Raw genomic sequence first — 21,400 nt, forward strand, 5'->3', positions numbered from 1 at the left:
AATAAGGCTGTTTCCTTGGGATGGTACATATCCTCTATCCAGAGAATTACTTCTCCTTGGGAAACAGCCCCATAGTTATCCTAAACTCACAGACATACTGAATGCAATATTTAGGAGGAATCAAGCCCCAAATACAGAGAATATTCACGATTACTGCACAATGACACACCACCTTAAAAAGGGCAAGTTCATGCTCCATTATTAGCATATGATACCAAAAGGGCTACATTTATACAAATAATAAAATTTGTTACCTGTTTTTCTGCAAAATGGTATTGGCAGAGTTTTTTCCACAACTGTCTGTCTTCACTAAGCATGTACAAAGTTGGGGTCACTTGACCCAGAGTAATAATGTCCCAGCCATCAGAGAACCTGTACAAGATGTTATTCAGCATATGGAGAGGGAGATCGCTAAGTGTAAGTCCATTGTTGACTTGCTGGAAGTAAGAGTTGAAGACTTTTAGCTACAAAAACATGGCAGTATAGAGTAAAAATAAGACTATTTACTTTAGAAGCATCTTAGGTCTTAGTTTAGTTTTTTTCAAATCATTGAGTAAAATCTATGGTTAATGCTTGCCTACAATTATTCTCTAACTGCTGTTGAAAATTTAAATGACTAATGGTACAGAAGCAACAAACTGTAAGCTTTATAACTCATAGCTTTCCTTCTGTTAAATAAACATATCCTAAATTCATTATTTTAATCTCAAGTAATTTTTGAAATACTTCTGTTCTCTCAAAATAGTATTATGCAGTCTTGAAAACTATAATACAGTCAATTCCATCTCTAGTGTGCTAAAGCCTTAGCAATAAGAAAGGCATAAACCAATTATTTCTAACTTACTGGATCACTACAGTTTCTCAATTTTTGCTAACAGACAAAACACATGTTAACCTGCCTTAAGACAATCAGAGTACAGAATAGAATACAGAACACGGGACTGAAGACCAGAGGTACAAAATGAAAGCATTTTAGAAGTCAGAGGCAGAAGAGAGTGGGATAATTTCTGAAGTCTGGAGAAAGTTCCCCTCGTTTATAAATGAGAAGATCTGCTGAGGTGACAGATGAGAGCACTGAGAAAGTTTTCCTTAAGACTATACACCTCTGTGACCTGTGGTGGGGTAAGCTACAGCACAGCTCCTACTAAAGCTGGAGCCCACAGTGCCAGGTGGCAGAGGCCCAGCAGGCTGGAGGCAGCATCCCAGCTAGCAGGGAGGGAGCATGGGCAGCTGCCAGCCCCAGGGAACAGAGCTGCCCTGTCACAAGGTGGTGACAGCACAGCAGCCCTGCACTTCCTTCCCAGTCATTCACCTTGCTTATAGACCACACTCAGACCATCTGGTGCAAACACTGCTGGGGCTGAGGAATGAATGTGAGCACTACAGATGCAAGATTTGTCATGGGCTACTTCAGCCAGTGTAAAACAGTTCCAAGGGAAGTGTCAGGCTGGAAGGAAAGTAACTGCACTGTCTCAGAATGTGTCTGTGCTGTGGGTGCCTGGCACATGCAAACTGCTGAGACCAAGTTTCTCATTTCTCCTTTCTATTCCAAAAGTAGATGGTTTATTCAGATAACCAGCTCACACAGAAAGGACAATTTCAAAATTTTATAGCTGAAAGCCAGTAGATAAAACACTTGTATGACTCTACATCGAGCAATATCTTATAGCATTTCTTCCTGGAGTAACCCAGTAAAAAATTGTCTGCTTATCATCTGAAGTTTTCACTATAAAACCCTGGAACAGTGCATACCACATGCTTTGAACACAGTCACATGAGAATCCGGATGCTGAAGTCATTATCTTTTTTTACAAAAGCAACTGTGCTAATGAATAAATCTGTAAAACTGCTCCTTGAGTATTTTCTCTCTTTCTTTCTGTTTTCTTGATACACATCCAAGATGTCTTTTAGATTTTTATTTCTTCAGTTGCAGAAAATTTATTTTGGAACTAAAAATTGGGGCTTTTCCCCCATGTCTATCTGACAAAATAGACAGATTTTCTTTTTCCCAATCAAAAAAATTTTAAAAAAATTGTATCTATACATGTCTACTACAAAGCAGAAGTACAGACATTGTAGTAGTTTTCATTAGAGAAAAGCTATTAAAACATGAGAAAGTTGATGCCAAAGAGTTAATTTCACATTACTTCTTTATAACACAAACCAAGTAAAACTGTTTAAAGTGTATTTGAAACTTGGTTCACTTACAAATCCTCATGCAATACTCAACACAATTCCCCTCCCCCAAAGATTAATTAATATGATTTAATAATATACCTTGTTCATTTGAAGATTTTTTAATTGTTGCTGCCACAGAAGGATAGTTTCTAGTCGACAAATCCAAATATTGATGTTGCCTACCAACACAGATTTTCCTACTCCCCTAATCAGTATACAGAGAGTAGAACTCAGATCCTGTAGAAGATCTTTGATCAACCGTGGATTATATTGGTCTTCCATAACTGGAAAACAAAACAAAGCCAATACAATTTTGGTTGACAGAGTTAACCAAGCAAATAGCTCAAGCCAATCAACACTTTTTTTTTAGATAAATTAATTACAAATCAATTGCTTGTGTACAAATAACTGCCCTAATTCCCACCATGACATTCACTGGTGCTGTTCCTTACATGCAAGATCAATAATAAACACTTTCACAGGCAAAAATTCATGCTATGCATTTAATAAACTTAATTCTAAACAGGTAGTTAAAAATCAAATTTCTTTGGTTCAAAGCAGACAGTATAACATCTCCATTTAGTGTAGTTAACAGAAAAAAATAAAAATCAATATAATGTAATGGCTTTTTCTTAAAATACTTAAAACGTATGGTTTTTGAGTCTCAGTACATCATGCAAACTTAAACCCAAGCATTTTATTAACCTAAAAGCTTTCACATTTTGTGAAGTGCATAATTTAACAGTAAGCAATAGTTTTCAAATATAATCTAAATGTCAATTTCTCTAACCTTTTTCAATAGACTTAATTCAATAACTAAGAGAAAACAACTTACTGCAATCATGCGATGGGAAGTATGAAACCTGGCACTAATTAAGTATGCTATTGCTATGATTTACAATGTAAAAATGGTAATAAAACTAACAAAAAAAACAGTCGATAGCTTAGTTACAACAATTAAATTTGAACAGTCAGATTACAAATCCTTAGGTCTTACCCTTCTGCACAATTTTGTCCAAAATGTTAAAGTAGTTCTTCTGTGCTGCACCACTCAGTGAAGTTAACTGGGATTTTGCAATTAACTGCAAAAGCTATGACAAAAAATTATAAGTCACAAGAATGACAGTAGTAAAGGATGGTTTTAAATGCACACAGTGCAATACACTCACCTACAACAGCCTGCATTGGCATTTTGTGAAAATATAACTACAGACTTCAGAAGACAAAGCAAGACATGTGGAAAGCTTTAAGAATTCTCATTGGAATCACATGAACAATTTCTGGAGTATGTACATTTTCAAAATACTGTACAAATACTTATCTCTGGTGCTTATCTCTGACAAATCACATGACATACAGACTGAGCTGTAGTGAAGCAACAAAGAGAGTCTGTTTTGGGGGCTCACAAATACAGATGTGACCCTAGATGTTGCTATGTCCTGAAGTCCCTGACAGATACAGTGGCCAGGAACATCACTCTGAACTGATACCAGCTACCAGAATTACAGCTTCTGAGTGAAAGCATACTGGTCAAACTGAAGTGTGATGGATTTTCTATTCAAGGAGAAGAAATACTCTATTTTGCCTAAATTAAGGAAAAAATAATTTCTGTATTTGACCTACATGCAGGTCTCTAGTAGAATAAACCACAGTGATCTAATAATGAGCAGTGTACAAACCATGTCAGTAACTTTCCCTTAACTATTATAGTAAGGACCTCCTAGCTGTCCACACATCTCTGAAACCACTGTGAACAAAAAAAGTGACAGGAACAGTGGCAATGGTTTAGGCCAAAATAATCAAAACAGCTTAAGTTCTTGCCACACATGAATGCCAAGCTATAGCTATTAGAGGCAGCCCTTGCTCCATTGTGGCACATTTGCTTTTACATTTCAGATTAAGTTTTGTAGCTGATAAGAACCATTACCTCTTCAACAAAAAACGGTCTCTTATTATGAGAGACTTTGATGCTGTGACACCATTGCAATGTTTAGAGGTGTGGCACTGAGCTTTGCAATTGCACTTTATGACAATGAGTTCAGAACAAGTGTTTCCAACACACTCAAAAGGGAAAGAATGGAGCAGAAAACAGCATTCCCTACAGAGTGCTCTGGTGTAGGGTAGCATAAAGTGTTGGCACAGAGGATGAAAAAGACTAAGCTTGCCAAAAATTATATTGTATCTTCATTTCTAATACACCAATTTGACACTTCATTCAACATTCATTTTCCTTGGGAGGAAGAAAGAATACACCTGTTCTCTCCCTGGTTTAATGTTACTTCTGGCTCCTCTACACAATTTCTGACAAAACATTATGTACTATGAAAGGAAGAAATAATTGTCCTGATGTATTTAAATACAAGCAACCTAGTTTTGAAAACTGTATAAATAGATATCAGAATCTCTTTCTTGGCTTCAAAGCCTATTAGCTAGATTAATAATTTAGAACACACCTAGAGGTCTCCAGTAGTCTGCCAGTTCAAGCAAGTAGGTACATTTCCCTTGATTAATTTAAAACAAAAAAATCAGTTATGTCACTCAGCCTAAAGATCAAATCAAAGAAACAAATTCCATGCAGAGCCATGGCTTATGTTGTCCACTAAAAATTGTAACTTTGAATGGATCATCAAAACCCACCCATATCAAATTCAATGTATCAGAATTTAACAGCTACAAAGTTATCAATACATTACAGCACCAACAAATACAAAAAAACTAACTCATCCTACCTTCTCCCCTCCACTGCCCATCCTAAAAGGGTCCTGGATAGATATCAATATTAACTTTTAATAATGAATGGCATATTTTTAGTTAGTTAGAGAATCATCTTGATGGTCTGGGATCAAAGAAGGGCTAGAGTAGGGTTTGGTCTTTAAAAACAGTATTCCTGATTTATACCTTGCTATCAACAAACAGCCACCACCTCAGGGGAACTGATGCAAAGATGTGATTAAAGTTTTGTATTAGCAAAACAATTCTAAATTTTAAAAATTCCAAATAAATTCTAAAACATTTAAAGGATTTTGAAAGTCTATCTACTATTTTAAATTCACCCAGATTTCTTAGGGTCTGCTAGTAGCAGATAATGGTTTGGATTGCAAAGCCAAATTTCTGAATTTTAAAGTACTGCTCCTTTCTCAATGATCTTAAGCCTGGCTGACTAAACCAGCATTTTATTGGTGAACAGAAGAAAAACTGGTCAACATGCTTATGCTGGACTTTGCACTTTGACTTAATCAACTGTTTTGAGCAACCCAGTTTAGGCACTGCAGCATCTAAAACAAATGCAAAATTCTAGATCTGCATTCCTTTTACCTGCTTGCTGTTCAAGTGAGGCACCCAAAAGTGACACCGTTAATACCTAATCACCTTTTTTAAGTGTTTTGTTCTTTCTTCTTTCTAGTGTTCAAAGCTTGGGAAGGATCAGAGCTCTTGATTTTGCTCCCAAAACAGCATTAAAAAGTAATGCTCTAAACCACAACACATACACGTACCAAAAAAACCCCAAACCCTGCAAGGGGAACAAGGCAAGTACCCTAACCACTAGCCTGGAAGCAAATCTTTTCTGCTTTGTTTCCACATCTCTTGTTTTTCTGAAAGTACAATACATTGCCTCAGCTTCATGGGGATGGACGGAATGTGTTTTCTCTCCAAATAGTCCACAGCCTAGTGGCGAGGGTGTTCTCCTGGTATGTTTATTTAATTTTTATTTGTGTCTTTTCAAGTTCTGGATGCATTCCAATAAATACAATACTTGTGAACAGCCTCACCACTGAATAGAACTCTAGTCCTGATATGACTCACATTTTGAGCTTCTCTAGGAGTTGGGACAAGCACTTTACTACCTCAAGTTAGACAATAAAATAAACCTGGGGCTAGAAAGAGATCAGTATCCCCAAAAAAGGCATTTCCAAGTGGGTGGCTGGTGAGGCATTGAGGTAATTAAGGCTGGAGTCTCAAGTTTTAAGGAATGCTAACAAAGGTAAATGCAGAGGTATCTTGTCCTTGATTAAAAAAAAAACCAAAACTGCAATGAATCACAGGACAGATAAGAAGCTGCAAAAATACAGAAATAGAAAAATATTTGCACATCAAGTATTCTTCTGGAAATTGTTATTTGAAACATATTTGAGATGTAGCAAATTATATTTAAGATTAATAACACTTTGCTATTTTTGGTTGTATAGAAATTGTTTTAGCTTTAAAGAGTGCATTACCCAGACTGATGAATAAATGAAGCTACTACCAATGTTTCCCTCTAAATAACACAGCACACTGGCCATCACCATCCTCCTCAAGCTGTAGCTTTCAGACATCCACATAATGAGCTTTCACCAAAGAAAATTTACTCAGTTTAAAGTTGCTACTGGCGTTATAAATTACATATGATCAGGATATTTATACAATTACAAATCATTACCTGTTCAGTGCAAAAATATTCTTTTTGTAGACACAGGCACATCAGCAAATGCATTCTTTTAATATGTATATCAAATAAAGAGCTTACTTTGACCACGTAATTGAACCTCCTGATGTCCTGAATCGCACTTGAAAAGTCTAAGCGGTTAAAGGCTTCTCCCAAGGTGCAATAGCCATGCCTCTGAGAAGGGGAAAAAGTACACTTTAAATGGAAGGAAACAAAGACAAAATTGAGAAAAACATCCAGAAAAGCACTCTGACATGCAGTTGATGCTAATGAATACTGTGCTCCCTGGAAATATAGTGCCTCTGGACTGAAGAGTTATTTGTTCTACAAGAAATTAAATGAAACCAGATACACTACTTGCAACTATCAGGTATGTAGTAGGCAAGGCCTTTCAATTCATACTAAATGTGTAATCTGGCAGCACTGGTATTTGATTTCCCTGGGAATCTACTCCACTCTCGCATGGCCACAATGCTGGCACTCCTTCATGGCTATCACAGTCCCCATTTGCCATGCACAAGAGCTTGTTTGTACAGCTGTGTGAGCTTACAATTACCAGAATTACCTGATTCACACCTGAGGGTGAGAACAGAGCTAGCTGCTTTTGGGATCAAAAGAACAAACAGTTATCAACATCTAGAATTTATTTTCCAAGTGCTAGAAGCTTAGGCACTTTATATTTTTTACACACCAAGAGAAACAGTATTTTCTTTTGTTACTTCTCCACATTGTAATGTGAAAATGGAATTTTCAGAGGCTGTTGAGAACAACTTAAGGTATAAGCAGCAGTCCAAAATGACAAAGGATTATGTAAATTCAGTACATTTAGAGTCACACAGCCCCACTGGAGCCCAGGACCAAATATATTGAAGCTAGGAAAATCTCTAACTGGTACAAGAGAGTCTTGCAGAGCAGTGTGCTACTATGGTTTTATTAGCCTAGGGAAGGAATTTAAAGCTCATTCCTAGACAGACTTCCTTTGTAAATTACAGAAAGGTCACGAATTCTAAAGTACAAAAAATTCCTTTTTGTGACCCAGTGAACACTTACCCTGCATGTACTTCAGTGGGGCAGGACAGTTAAGAATTCACTGCAGAGAGGTGATAATTATTGCCTGTTGGTTAATGACCAAATTCAAGATTGTACTGCTTGCTCATTCAGCTGATACACCTCGAACCCAAGCACACTGCACACTTGACAATATGCACACCTTACTTAGCTAATAGCACTGAATTAACAAATACAGTCAACAAAACTTTCGTTGAAATATAAATACTTGTGTCTGTTCTCTGGCTAAACAGTCACCATTAGGTCATGCTTCAAACATTACCAAAAGAGACGTTTCCCCAGACAGATTCCTATGAAACTACAGCTCTACCTTTCCCAGTGTACCATCATGACAAAATTATTCAAAAAACATCTGTTTTTATTTCAGCCATGCATGTGCACTTGTTTCGGTTTTCTTTCATTTCAATGCTCTCCCATAGCATGTTTCATGTTTCTTATCAAGACCTTCCTATCTTGTCATATTGCCCTAAAAATAGAATCCAGTTTGGGAAAGAAACGTTTCCTAGTTGTGAGACTGCTATCTCAAAATCAAGAAAGATTAGAACCTGTAAGAAAAATTAGAGCCTCTAAATTATGCTTTAGATTAGCCTAAATTGTTGCTCTGAATTTTTTGATTCATGTATTCTTATTCCTTGCCACTTTTTCAACCTTCTACTCTAAGCTTTTAAATTTATACAAGGAATTACTTGAAAGATTAGTGTTTAATTCTAACCACCCCCAGTTTGCCTTTTATATTAAAAAACCCAATTAAACCTGAAAGATCAATGGTCACATATTAGAAGGTAACCAAAATATTTTGTCTGCTCTCTGAATAGACAAGGAACAAAAGCAAATACTCACACATCATTAGTTCACCAACTTCTGCACAAGCAGGGGAAAAAATAATCCATATATATATATGGGTTATGAAGGACACCAATGCATGATTTTAGGCTTTTTGTATTTTGGCCTCAATGTACTTTGAAACCTCAGCTTAACCTTACCATTCAAAGCACCACAATGACTGGTGACAGCCTGCTGTCCCCCTGCTCCTTCTCACCCTAATTTGAGATGGCACAAATGGAAAAAGCATGCCTGAGACTTTTGCAAACCAATTTAAGTGACTTCATCTAGAAGATACAGCAGAAAGAGAGCTGTGAATCTGGTGAAAGGCTTTAAAGTACCCTTCAGATGTAGATGGGCAGTCTTTGGGTCACTGGTCTTCAAGGTCTGCAAAGTCCTGCAGTATGTCCTTTTATGTAAGCTCTCAATAGCATGCCCCTCCTGAGTAAAAAGATCTGTATTGTCTCTCTCAGTTCTAAAATGCAAAGCTACTTTTGCCTGCATGACTACAGTCATCAGCGTCACCTCCTTCCCTCTCTCCTAGCTGGCACTACTATGTTGATGTAAAACCTTCTCATTGGTGTTCAAGTTCCACACATGCCAGCCAGCCATGGCAATCAGCACAGGAATGAAACTCACACTTCAATACAGTTTAATCTCTACATACAGTGGATGCATTTCAACTCGACTTTCCAAGAGGTCACTCCAAGAGCTTTCATATTCCCTTTACAGTTACATGATACAGTTTATATCCCAAACTGAAAGCATGTGGACTTTGTTGAAAATAAAGATCCTCTTTATAAAATTTGGAACTGATGTATTACTTAGTTCTATTCAAATTTACACCAAGATCCCAAAATACCAGGTGGCTGCCTGCAAGCAACTTCTTCGGAGATATTTCTCTGGTTTTGCAAATACTTTCAATTTTAGTTCAAAGAGACAGTAGAAAGCTAGATGGGCTTGGATAAGTAGTGGAGAACTGTATATCTACCTCTGCAAGTTCCCACATCTCTGCCACAAAATCCTACCTAGAAGTCACTTTGCCAGCTGCCTTTGCCTCACCATGTGCAGGTGTCCAGTGTTGCCAATGAAGTGAGTTAAGTTTAACTTCTAAGACCACACGGCAAAAATACTTTTTTTCAATATACTGGCTGTATATTGAAAATTAAGATTAATTAAGAACCACAAAGATTGTAGGAACTGACCCACACCACACAGACTTACTTCCTTGGTGCTTTCTTTATGAACATAAATCCACTTTTCACGATAAAAACCTAAAATAAAATCAAAATAGAAGTATTTTAGGCTTCCACATTAGTTAATGCCTTCCAGAAAGAAACTCAACTAAACATATAATTTCCAATAAAATTCTTCATAAGATAGCAGAACAGTTTTAATGAAGGAAGTTTATAAAGGCTGGAAAAGATAACTAAAAAGTTTCACAAGTTCATGAAAATAATAGAAAAGTTATATAATTTTTTTTTTTAAAACCACAAGAGTTGGCACACAACTGGCAGATGAATGACAACTTTTGTCAGCTGTGACCAATCACTGACATAAGTGATCCTACATAATTCCTGACTTTTTTTGTTTTTTAAGTACAACAGGCTCCTTAGCATTCGAAAGTATATCAGATACAGACAACACTTTTGTTCTTGACCACTCTAATCCATTTTCTTCTGTACAGGTGCCTGTTCTACATTTACTTGGTTCAACTAACTGCAGAGGACTGCAGAGAAGTCAAGGATACAAGACTAATAAAGGCAGCTTTAGCTGACCTTCAGCTTTTACAAGTCTCGCGTATTGTCAAATGAGACATACAGCCCCTTGAATCTTCTGAAATACCTGAAACTCAGACAAGCCTGGAGAAGCTGGCAGCTTTCTGCAACACCATCTCTCTAACAGTTTTGAGGATATACTACAAATAACAGATCATTTCAAGATCAAAGCACCAGAAATGCCAAGCAATTACTAACCAACATTTTTTACCTACTCTACAAAACTCTCTGCTTCAGTAAGTTACTTGCTGTCATACACATTTGCAGTACAAGTGATCTTCTACAAATGAGAACTCATAAAATGGCTTTCATATTTTAATTTTTTAAAAGGGACTTCTTTCCAAGAAATTCAATACTGACAAAATCTTTATCAAGAGACATGATTATTATGAAAAAACATTTATTTATGAACTGATTCTGGAGTTATATGACTAATTAGAACTTGAATTAAACAAAAATAGACCATCTGCTTTGGGAAGGAGAAGCTCCCATAAGCATCCAGAAGAATTTAATCTGAAATTAGTCCACAAAACATAACAGTGGCTAGTATCAGAAGACACCTAATAATCAGGGATTACTATTCTGAAATTAATTAACTTTGGGTCTTTGAAAAAAAAATTCAACACAAGAAATGATTGATAACACAGTTTCAATTAAAACACATCACTTTTGACACCAGAATTTGTTGCCAATACAGAAAAAGACATAATTTGGAAGGCTACTCTATAGGTGACTATAACACGGCTATTATAATATTTCTCTGAACCTACATGAGTCTTCTAAAATAAATGAAAATGCCCAGCCTTACATTGTGAATCTGTGTTATTCCTAAAATGATCTTTTTTCCTTTTCTTGGCTGCAAACTCACAGTCTTCAGTATTGTACACTTCTTCATTCTCATCATCCCCAGTTATGATACTGAAATAAAAACATCTAATTAGAATAGAAGTAATTAAATATTTAAGATGCATACATCTTACAATTTTTTGCATTAAAGTCTACCAGCTGAAAAACAGAGAAATCATATTCTTAATTAAGATCCTCTACCTAACTGTCTATAGCAACACGTATCTGGAGAGAAGCTGTCTTCTTTTCTTCTCAAAGGGGTTGAATTTTGTGCCAAAGTGATTAAATACACAAAAATATCTTCCCAAGAGGTATCTTGTAAGTCATTACTGACATTCAGGAAGGAGTACTAAGGAGGCAGTACTAGACAACTGTAAAACTCTGCAAAGTTCTGGTGTACAAAAATCCATTTTTTGAAGTGGACCAAGCCTTAACTGCACACAAGTAAAAAATCTGTGAAGAATTATTGCACATCCTTGCAAAGAACAACACCTCTCTTACTACTGTCACCTTTGGGGCAAAATAAGTCTTTCTTTTAAGAAACTCTTGATTCACAACTCTGCACATACTACAGGTGTCATGGCACTGTTTTACCAATGATTTGTGCAGCATCAAGAGCCAAGTGGCCAGAGAGACTCAACTCCACCTATGTCACTTCTGACAGTTAACTATGTAACCCAACACTGAGGACTATACCAAGTAGTATATTGAACAAATAGTGTGAATACAAAAAAATACACATACAAATTATTGAGAATCTTTTTTAATAAGCTAACCTTTCTCAAAAGTATATGCATTAAAAAACTGTCTGTGCTAAAGGAAATCTACACAGCTTCATAAAATTTTCTTTCCATTTTTGCAGATAACTATTAGGACCAGCAACAAAGATAAGAATGGGTGTTCTCTTTTCTAACACTGAAAAGGAAGATACCTCGTATGAAGGCTACTGTCTTGAACAGATAAGAATAATGAAGGATACATGGTAAGGAAGTTTAACTGGGGGACTCTTATTTCAACATTACTGCTCTTTGGCAACAAAATTGTATATGGAACTCCTCACTTTCATTACTATTTTTAATCTAAATTTATCACTACCAGTTCAAACTTCAGATTAAAACAACCGAACACTGTAAACTGAAGAAAGGAATTTTTTTTTTCAAAAATAACCTGTATCTGGGCATTAAGTGACAAAAACCAAATTCATTTAGTCTATTGCTACTAGCTTACAGAGTTAAAATTTTCAGGTTTGAGCCATCTGTTAAAAAACACTGTAAAAATATTTTTGGCTTTTGAATTGTTCTAATCAGTACATGCTAGCTCAGCTAAAAGATACACAAGTCAAGAAGATTTAGAAAAAGAAAGTTGGTTTCATCTTAGCTTTTTTTTTTCCCCCAGGATTTAAACCTAACATACCTCTGCACTCAGATAGTGCTCAATCCAAGGGGATGGCCTTAGTCCAGTCCTTAATATTTTTTAGAGCAGAGCATAAAGACTCAACACCTTAAATATTCTATGCAACAGTGCCAAATATCACATCTGGTCAAACAGCAAAAGAGTTCAGAGGGAAGAAACCAGCAAGAGACAAAAGCAAAGCAACAGACAAAAGCAAAACATCAACACAAGTTATTTGACTATGCAAGATTCCAATCCATCAGTTTGGATTGTTTTTTTTTCCGCCAAAGCTATCATATAGGAAACCTCTAAACTCACTAAAATTAATTTAATTATGATTTAACACATTGGCTGCATCACCATATCATGTGAGAAGCTATGGCAGAATCTGAAGAGCTGCTACAGAACCAGAAATTGAGCCCAAAGCTCCTAGAGATTTATCGTCCTAACAGATACAGGACTAGGGAGATAGGTCCTGATACTCTGCAACATAATCCAAGCAGCACAGAAACTCTCTCATTCCCCTTGACACAGGGTAAGCAATTAGGAGAGGATGGGAAGCCACATTCCTGAAGGGCTGCTTGGAAGATGAAGGTTAATATGTAAAGATTCCTTCTTTTGTTCCTGGAACGAAGTGTCTCTAGAAAGTAATTCAGACCAGTAACATACCTGAAGTGATCTGAATCCCACTCCTGACACCCCGTAAGATACACTTCCTCAAATATCATATAAATAACTAAGGCAGGTTAAGGAGTCAATAAACATTAGGAACTGCAAAGATGAAGACTTATTTCAAACACCTTTGTCTAGCATTCAAATTTGCCTGTGACATTCCTGGAATTCCTTAAGTCTCTTTAGAGAAAAGACAAATTGGACTGGTACCTCTGAGGATCTTCTGATATGAGGCTTTATTTCCTCATGTTCTGTCCCACTTTGCATAGAGTCTTTCCCTACTCATCTGTAAACAACACCGTTCTTCTTGACAAACCTTTAGTCTGAAAGCAGTGAAGGAAAGCAACGGTCCCACAGACATCAGAAGAATGGGACAGAAACAGTTACACAATGATTGCTAGCGATCCTTCCAGAAATCTGCAGAGCTTCTTGACAAGTAATAAAGCTGCTCTACTGTTCCAAAAGCAACCTCTGCCCCCTCAAACACCAAGCTAAGATATGAGAAACCAAATCAAGTGCTGCACGTGCCATATGGTGTAACAGAAGCCTTAATTTAATGTTTTTATCTTAATACTGCACGTGATATTTGAGTGCACCTGGCAGGATTTAAATACATACATAATACTGCCAGTTTACAGCTATTCTTACTCTCTTGTCTTGATGACGCACTTCATAAAAAATTATTCTAAAGCTTTTAAAAGCAAAGTACCTGGTGTCCTTAGAAATATAATATCTTAGATAAATCATGTAACAATTTCAATTTTTCCAAAAAAAGTAATTTCATAGTGGTATTTAAACAACCTCTTGGGTATGGCACTTAAAAGGATGGAAAATGTGACAGGGCTATCTGAGCTCAAACTATTTTCCCTCAACCCCCTTGCTTCTTTTCACATGGCACTCAAGTCATGCAATTATATACAGAGATACATAGAGTATTTTAGAAGTGACTCTCACAGCTTGACTATGGAAAATCCTGAGTTAAATGCAGGTACCAAATGATTTTGTCATTTGACAAATATATTGTAATGTTATCTATTAATGGATTCAAATCAAAAGACTTGCATCTAGTGCCAAAATCACTCTTGTGAACACTGTATCTTGCAGAATTAGACAAGAGACACTGCAGATTGAAATGACTACCCTGCCAACCCAAATAGTTCATATGAACCTAACACACAAAGTAGTATCACCACCATGAAAATCTTATTTGTCTAATTCTCTTTCTTTTACCTCAAAAGGAACACAGAAGACAGTTTAAATCTTAAGCTGCAGGCTACTGAAATGTACTTGCATACAATTCTGTAAAGCAGTTCTACCCTCACCAAGTTTCTCTCCACCACCAAACTTCAAGGACACAGTGCCATAGCATTGCAAGTGTCAATCTTTGCTTGAATTTATAGGCAATCATGGCCAGCATTCACACCACAGAACTTGAATGCACACAGCCCAAGTCACATTTCCACAAATGGAACACAAGACACTCTTATGCAAATAACTAAGACCCACAGAAGCGATGGTCTCATTTTTTTTCTTAGTTTCCATAAAAAGATCTAAAGTGCAACTATTCAAGCATTATGCCAAATAATTAAAACTGTTCCTACACAAGTGATTATATTTGTTCAAGAATGGTTACCATTACGTCCACCAATTTTACTAATTCAGCAGCTGGATTCACCAAGGCATTGGATGACTAATCAAGCAAAGTTAGAAGCTCTATTTTAATAAGAACACATTCTTCAATTTAAGTAACTTATGTGTCTTAAAGGTTTATTTCTGAATTTGTTTGTGATTAGATCTTTGCAATTTTGGAAGAGAAAGTATTTGCAGTGGGTAAAGAACAAAGTTTGGCAAGCAACTTCATCTACACTTTCTCTCACAGAAGAGAATAGAAACAAAACTAGAAAGGGTTTCATTGAACTACATAGCTTGAATTTATTTCTTTATAAAGGAAAACTACTATAACTACTACCTTAACTACAATACTAAAGGACTAACTTCAGAAGAGATTCCTACAGAATATTTTAGTGAAAAAAAAATATTCCTTACAATGGATGTAAATTAACAAAACCCTGCTAGAACTGCCAGACTAGCATACACCACCATCTCTATTCACAGGGCAACTTAAAGAGAAACAAATAGGTATTTTTGTACTGTTTAATAAATGTTTCTTCTACAAGGAAGCACTTGATAAAGTCTCATTCTTTTTCTAGTGCTACATCATGTTAACAAATCTCCTAAACTGAGTTACCTTCAATATACACCATAATTACTTCCAAATAGCATAAGATGGTACAGAGAACCAGTCAGGAACACACCTTCACTGCTGTTCCACAGTGTGAGGCCCTGTCCATGACAGAGAAGAACCCCAAGCCTGGTTATATGCTGGATGCAGACTGGATAGGAAGCAGTTTTGCAGGAAAGGAGCCAGGAGTCTTGAGTATAAGTAGCTGAAAACAGGTCAGCAGTGTGCCCTTGTGTTGGGCTAAGCCAACTGCACCCTGACTTGAGCTATAAGAAGTGTATCCTGCAGACTGAAAGAAGCAAACATCCATCTTAATTTGGCATATGTACTCATCTGGAGCACTGTGCCTAATTTGGGGCTCCCCAGTAGAGTGAAACACTGTCATACTGGAACTCCAGTGGGGAGTCACCAAGGTACTGGAGCACATGGTGCACAAGGGCAAGAGAACTGACCTTGCTCATTGTTAAGAGCTGGTGGTGGAGGGAAATCTGATTGCTGTCAGTTTCTAATATGAGGCTATAAATAAGATGAAGTGAGACTGTAAGGTTGGAGGAGGTGGGCAGTAGTAAGTCAAGTAATGGACGCAACCTGTGATAAGAGAAATTCTTACTAGACTGAGGAGGGCAGGGAGGAATGACACAACATAGGCCAGCACAACAACAACAAAAATAACACTGACACTAAGAGAACTTAGAACAGGAACCCAGAGAAGAACTTCCATTCCTGGAAAAGCACAAAGCTGAACGGGACAAGGCCCTGCAGAACTCAACCTCAGCTGGCCTTGCTTTGAGTATGTGTTTCAACCAGATAATGCCCAGAGGTCATTTCCACCCTAAATTGTTCGATTACATTGTGCAAATAGTCATTAATTGCAGTTCAGTGGCAGAACTTAAGTTAAAGTTCAAGTTACAATCATAGATCCAAAGTTAAAAGCGTAGTGAAATTACTCCAAAGTAGTGCTACTATGCCAAGATGTACTAACTTGATTTCTCTAATCTGAGTTTGAACAACATACATTTTTAATTGAATAGACAGAAGAAAAATTAAGAATCAAAAATGGAAGCCACAGTTTTTGGCTCCAGAAGACTTCAATTCTAGGGTCTTCCAAAACTGAGGAGAAAAAAAAAAAAATAAGAAAAAATTCAATATTTTTGCTCAAAGAAGCAATAAAAACACCTCACCTTGCTCTCTGAGGAAACAATACATATATACATTTATAGGCACACACAGTTACGAGCAGAAGTCGTATTGGTATTCACAAGGACTGATAATTCCTTTCATACTTATCAAAAAATATTAATTAAGCAACCTACATGATACTTGTTTTTGAAGCAATTGGCACAGCTGATAAATACTTATTAGATTTCCCTCAATTTGCCAAGTATATTATTAAAGATATGAAAGAGACAAGATTTTTTCCAAAGTTTTTTTTTTTTTAAGGCAACTTTTATGTTGGAGGCTTACTGAACATTCTTCCAGACAAAGTTTTGTATCCACAGTGGCCAGACTGTGAATAAAGGAGTCCAAATGAGATTACTGACAGATGAACACAAAACAAAAAAAGGCATGAAGAATACAGTATGTTAAGCTTAATAATAATGCTTTACTGCTTGGTAACTCCCATGAGGATTGTTTCACAAATTTAGAAAACACAGGTGTGTAACCACAGCAAGTCCTAGCTTCCCAGTAAATTCCCCTCTCTAAATCACATGAGTTATCATTTACTGGACTAACAACAAAACACTGAATGTTCCCTTTCCTCATTATGAGCACATTATGCTGGAATTCATGACCAAGAATGCTATCCCTGAGAATTACTTCTTTGTGGAGAAATTTGTTTTGACAAAGCGATTTATATAGCACCAGTCTGTGGGCATCTGGCACAAGTATTACTTACTTTATTTATCTACTCTAGTTTTCACCTGTCCTACAGGAGCAAATACAGCCATATAATGTGTTAGAGAATGAGCATTAAGCTACCACTGATTATGTATTTGGAGCAAAGGCATTTTATGGCTGTCACAAGCTAATCTAATACCCACCCATCAGAAAGCCTTCGTTCACTTCCAGGTAACTGTTCAATATGACTGTTGCACAGGCATATTGTTTTTTTATAATTTATAAGCATCACTTTTGCTTTTAAATAGTACTCAACAGGCACTGGGGGGGGGGGGGCAGGGTTTTTTTTTGTTTGTTTTTCTTTGGTTTTTTTAAGTATTTATTGCCTTATTATTTTGAAAGACATATAGGCTAAGAAGGGATCTGGCTGCCTCAAGCAAGTAACTCAAAGCAGTGACAAAAGACAGACAATCTCCACAGGGGTCTCCTGCCTGCTAACTAACAAAACACATGACTGCATTTGTATACAGATGACATAAGCTACCACAAACAGTTGCCATCTGAATGGAAATTAAGTCAATTTTGCCTTCCCACCTGCTACTAATTCATGCAGAATCACTTTTTTTTAAACTTACACAGTGTGGCTGATATCATTCAGCTGATTATTCCCATCCTCAAGCGCAGGACTAAAGGGTTCACATCTTTTCCATCCATCTTCTGTTTTAACCCATCTCCATCCAGGGGATCTCCAGTCTTGGCCCAAAAATGGCATGGTTTCTCTATAAGCAGCAAGAAGAGATTCTTTGTCAATTATTTATTTTAAAAAGTTTCAAAACTTCCTGTCACTATTTCAGTTTTCTCTTTAGCCTTAAAAAAAAAAAAAAAACCACCTTGAGAAAAGTTTTCTGTAGAGCATCCTTTTAATAAACAGATTCAGTGGTTTAAGTACATTTTTTTTTATTCTCTAACCACATTCTTCTTGTCTTTCAGCATTTATTAGATCAAGGTAGATTTCCTTGTTCTTTGGAAACAAGGAAAAGAATCCTGGTAGTACAAGAACAGAATGATAACAAAAAAAGCAAAATTATATCAATTATATAATGTATAATCTGCTTTGCCATGATCAAACATTACTGATTTTTATATGTGACTAACAAATGGTTTTTAAGAGATTGACAGCTCACAAAATCAATGTTGCTCCTTTTGTTTTTTCTAATCCTTACAAATACTGAGTTTATGGTACAATGCGTATTGATGTTTCAGTAAATAAATTTCAACATTGCCAAAAATCTTTTTAGGTTGTTGTTGAGGACACTTCCCACGCCAGCCTATTAAGCAGACACCAGGACAAAAGGAGACTGCAACAAAGTCCATTGTGACATCTTCAGAAATTGCTACAAATAGATGCAGGTCATCACAGGTATATTGCTCACTGTTCTACTACCATTTTTCAAAAGTGAGATTCACTTCTGACACATTAAGAGTTTGAACAAGGCAGTTTTCTACACTTAGAAGACTATAACCTTGCCAGCTTTTGCTCTCTTCTTCCCATTCATCATGCAAACATAATGCTCCTTAGTTATAATGCAAGCTATAGAGGGAAGATAGCATTATGATATTTGAAACACATGTTAATAGATAACTGCAACAGCTTTGGTCCTAACAAATACGCATTTTCTCATTTTTTTCAACTTAAAAAATATTAGGCCCCATCAGTAAGCATCACTATGAATTTATTTAAACATTTGCACTCTTGACCAGCATTTGCCCAACATATTTGTTAGAACAGTATAAAGAACTAGAAGAAATAAAGGTTGAGCGAGCCAGATGGGTTTTTCTTTATTTAAAAATCTGCATTGCATGCAAAATGAAGTGCATTGCTTAGGCCTCTGGATTGACTAAAATCCCCTTCCTACTAATAACTCAGCTTTCCTCTGCTCCTAACAAGAACCCTTTCCAAAATTTACAACATCCGTTCCCCTAGTCACAACTAATTTTATTCATGCCTATCCACTTTTCCAATCCTTTTACTGCTTCCTAGAAATAATACGTTGTTTACTACTCCCCTCATACTGGTGTCTTTATCACAGAATGGTTTGGGTTGAAAGGGACCTTAAAGATCACCCAGTTCCAATCTGGGTGACACCTTCCACTAAACCAGGTTGCTCAGAGTCCCATCCTACCCAGCCATGAACACTAAAAAGGATAGGATATCCACCACTCTTCTGGGCAACCTGTGCCAGTGCCTCATCACTCTCACAGTAAAGGACTTTTTACTACGACTTAACCTAAATCTACTTTCTTTCAGTTTGATGCCATTTTGCCTTGTTCTGTCACTATGTGCCCTTGTAAAAAGTCCTTTTCCAGCTCTCTTGTAGCCCTCCCTTAAAGTACTGGAAGACTGCTCTACTGGTCTCTCCAAAGCCTTCTCTTCACCTGGCTAAACAACCCCAATTCTCTCAGCCTGTGTTCACAGGACAGGTGCTCCAGACCTCCTCTGGACTCTCTCCAACACGTTTACAGCCTTCCTATGGTGGGGATCGCAGAGCTGGATGCAACACTGCAGGTGGTATATGAGGAGAGTAGAGTAGAGTGTAGGGGCAGAATCACCTCCCTTGACCCACTGCTCCCACACTTCCTTAGGTACAGCCCAGAACACCTTTGGCTTTCTGGGCTGCAACAGCACACTGCTGACTCATGTTGCACTCCTCATCAACCAACAGCCTTGAGTCCTTCTCCTCAAAGCTATTTTCAATCCATTCTCCACCCATCCTGTACTTGTGCTTGGGACTGCCATGACCCAGCTGCAGGACCTAGCACTTGGCCTTGCTGAATTTAATGAGATTTGCACACACTATTTCTGTCCTGTCAAGGTCCCTCTGGATGGTATTTCTTCTCTCCAGCTTGTTGACCGCACCACAATTTGGCACCATCCAAAAACCTGCAGAGGGGGCACTCAATCCCACTGTCCATATTCCCAAGAAAGATGCTAAACAAGTCTAGTCCAAATCCTGACCCCTCATGAATGTCACTTTTCTCCACTTTGACACAGAGCTGTTGACTGCAACTCTCTGAAAATGACCGTCCAGCCAGTTCCTTACCTGCCCAGCTGTCCATCTGTCAAATCCATACCTCTCCAGCTGAGAGACAGGAAATTTGTGTGGGACAGTGTCAAATGCTTTTCATAAATTCAGGCAAATTACATCAGTCACAGTGTGACCCTGTATGACCTCATCCACTAACCTTGAAATCCCACCACAGAAAGCCACCAGATTTGTGAAGCGGGATTTGCCCCTAGTGAAACCATGGTGGATCCCATCCTCACACAGCTTGTGAGATCCCAACGCCCCATTCGTCCAGGCAGGCTCCACATCCCTCCAGACCCCTCAGTACTGCCCGTCATGCCTCGCCCCAGCCCCTTCCCCAGACCCATCTGGCCACCCTGACTTTTAACACCTTGTCCCACACTCCTTCAGCTCCACATGCCCTTAAGAGCCAACTCCAAACCCCTCACGCCACGGCTGCCCACGCTCAGCCCCAATCCCCCGGGCCGGCGAGGGCTCACACACACGGCCCCACAGGTGTTCCCCCGGGCCCGCTGCCGCCCGAGCCGCGCTCACCTCACGGTGCCTCTCCCGCCGCCCCCGCCGCTCCCCGCCCGGCGCTCGGCCCGGGCCCGGGGCTGTTGCCGGAAGTACCATGGGCCGCACTGGCCACGCCCCCTGCGCGCTGATTGGTCGCCGCCCGCCGCGCTTGTTGCTACCCGGCAGCGCGCGCTGCCATTGGCGCGGCGGGGCGGGGCCGTCTCCGCCCGGCGGTGGGCCGGCAGAGTCACGTGACAGGCGGCCCCGGGGCGCACGTGCCAATGTTTTGGTCGGCGGGGGCGGGGCGCGTGGAGCGCGCGGGGCGGGGAGGGCGTGACCCCCCGGGGAACCCCCCCGGTATGACCCCTCCCGGTGTGACCCCCTGTAACCCCTGGGGAACCCCCCCGGTGTGCCCCCCCCCCTCCGGGTGTGACCCCCCCCCCCGTGTGCCCTCCCCGGTGTGACCCCCTGTAACCCCTGGGGCCCCCTCCCGGTGTGCCCCCCCCCTGTGTGACCCCCTGTAACCCCTGGGGAACCCCCCCCCAGTGTGACC

General features: G+C 38.6%; 1 protein-coding gene across 8 annotated transcripts in view; it reads right to left on the reverse strand.

Moving 5' to 3' along the window:
* FBXO25 (F-box protein 25) overlaps positions 1 to 20,963 on the reverse strand; it is a 30,872-nt gene extending 9,909 nt beyond the window's left edge. For 2 of the 8 annotated variants that reach the window (XM_088053405.1, XM_088053409.1), the window contains exons 1-8: positions 20,365 to 20,403; positions 17,899 to 18,042; positions 11,081 to 11,190; positions 9,719 to 9,768; positions 6,686 to 6,799; positions 3,176 to 3,269; positions 2,278 to 2,462; positions 255 to 437 (exon numbers count right to left, since the gene is read on the reverse strand). In XM_088053405.1, coding sequence (XP_087909531.1) covers positions 255 to 437; positions 2,278 to 2,462; positions 3,176 to 3,269; positions 6,686 to 6,799; positions 9,719 to 9,768; positions 11,081 to 11,190; positions 17,899 to 18,042; positions 20,365 to 20,393 — 909 coding nt within the window. In that variant the 5' untranslated portion in view covers positions 20,394 to 20,403. Of the gene's footprint in view, positions 1 to 254; positions 438 to 2,277; positions 2,463 to 3,175; positions 3,270 to 6,685; positions 6,800 to 9,718; positions 9,769 to 11,080; positions 11,191 to 17,898; positions 18,043 to 20,364; positions 20,404 to 20,883 lie in introns of those variants that run through there. The other 6 variants (XM_088053407.1, XM_088053408.1, XM_088053406.1 and 3 more) reach the window with 6 other exon arrangements.
* Positions 20,964 to 21,400: the final 437 nt, after the last annotated feature.

The sequence above is a fragment of the Pseudopodoces humilis genome, chromosome 3 (assembly GCF_049639895.1).
Source record: "Pseudopodoces humilis isolate 2021_Gansu_Grassland_sample_001 chromosome 3, ASM4963989v1, whole genome shotgun sequence".
In the NCBI taxonomy this organism is placed as follows: domain Eukaryota; kingdom Metazoa; phylum Chordata; class Aves; order Passeriformes; family Paridae; genus Pseudopodoces; species Pseudopodoces humilis.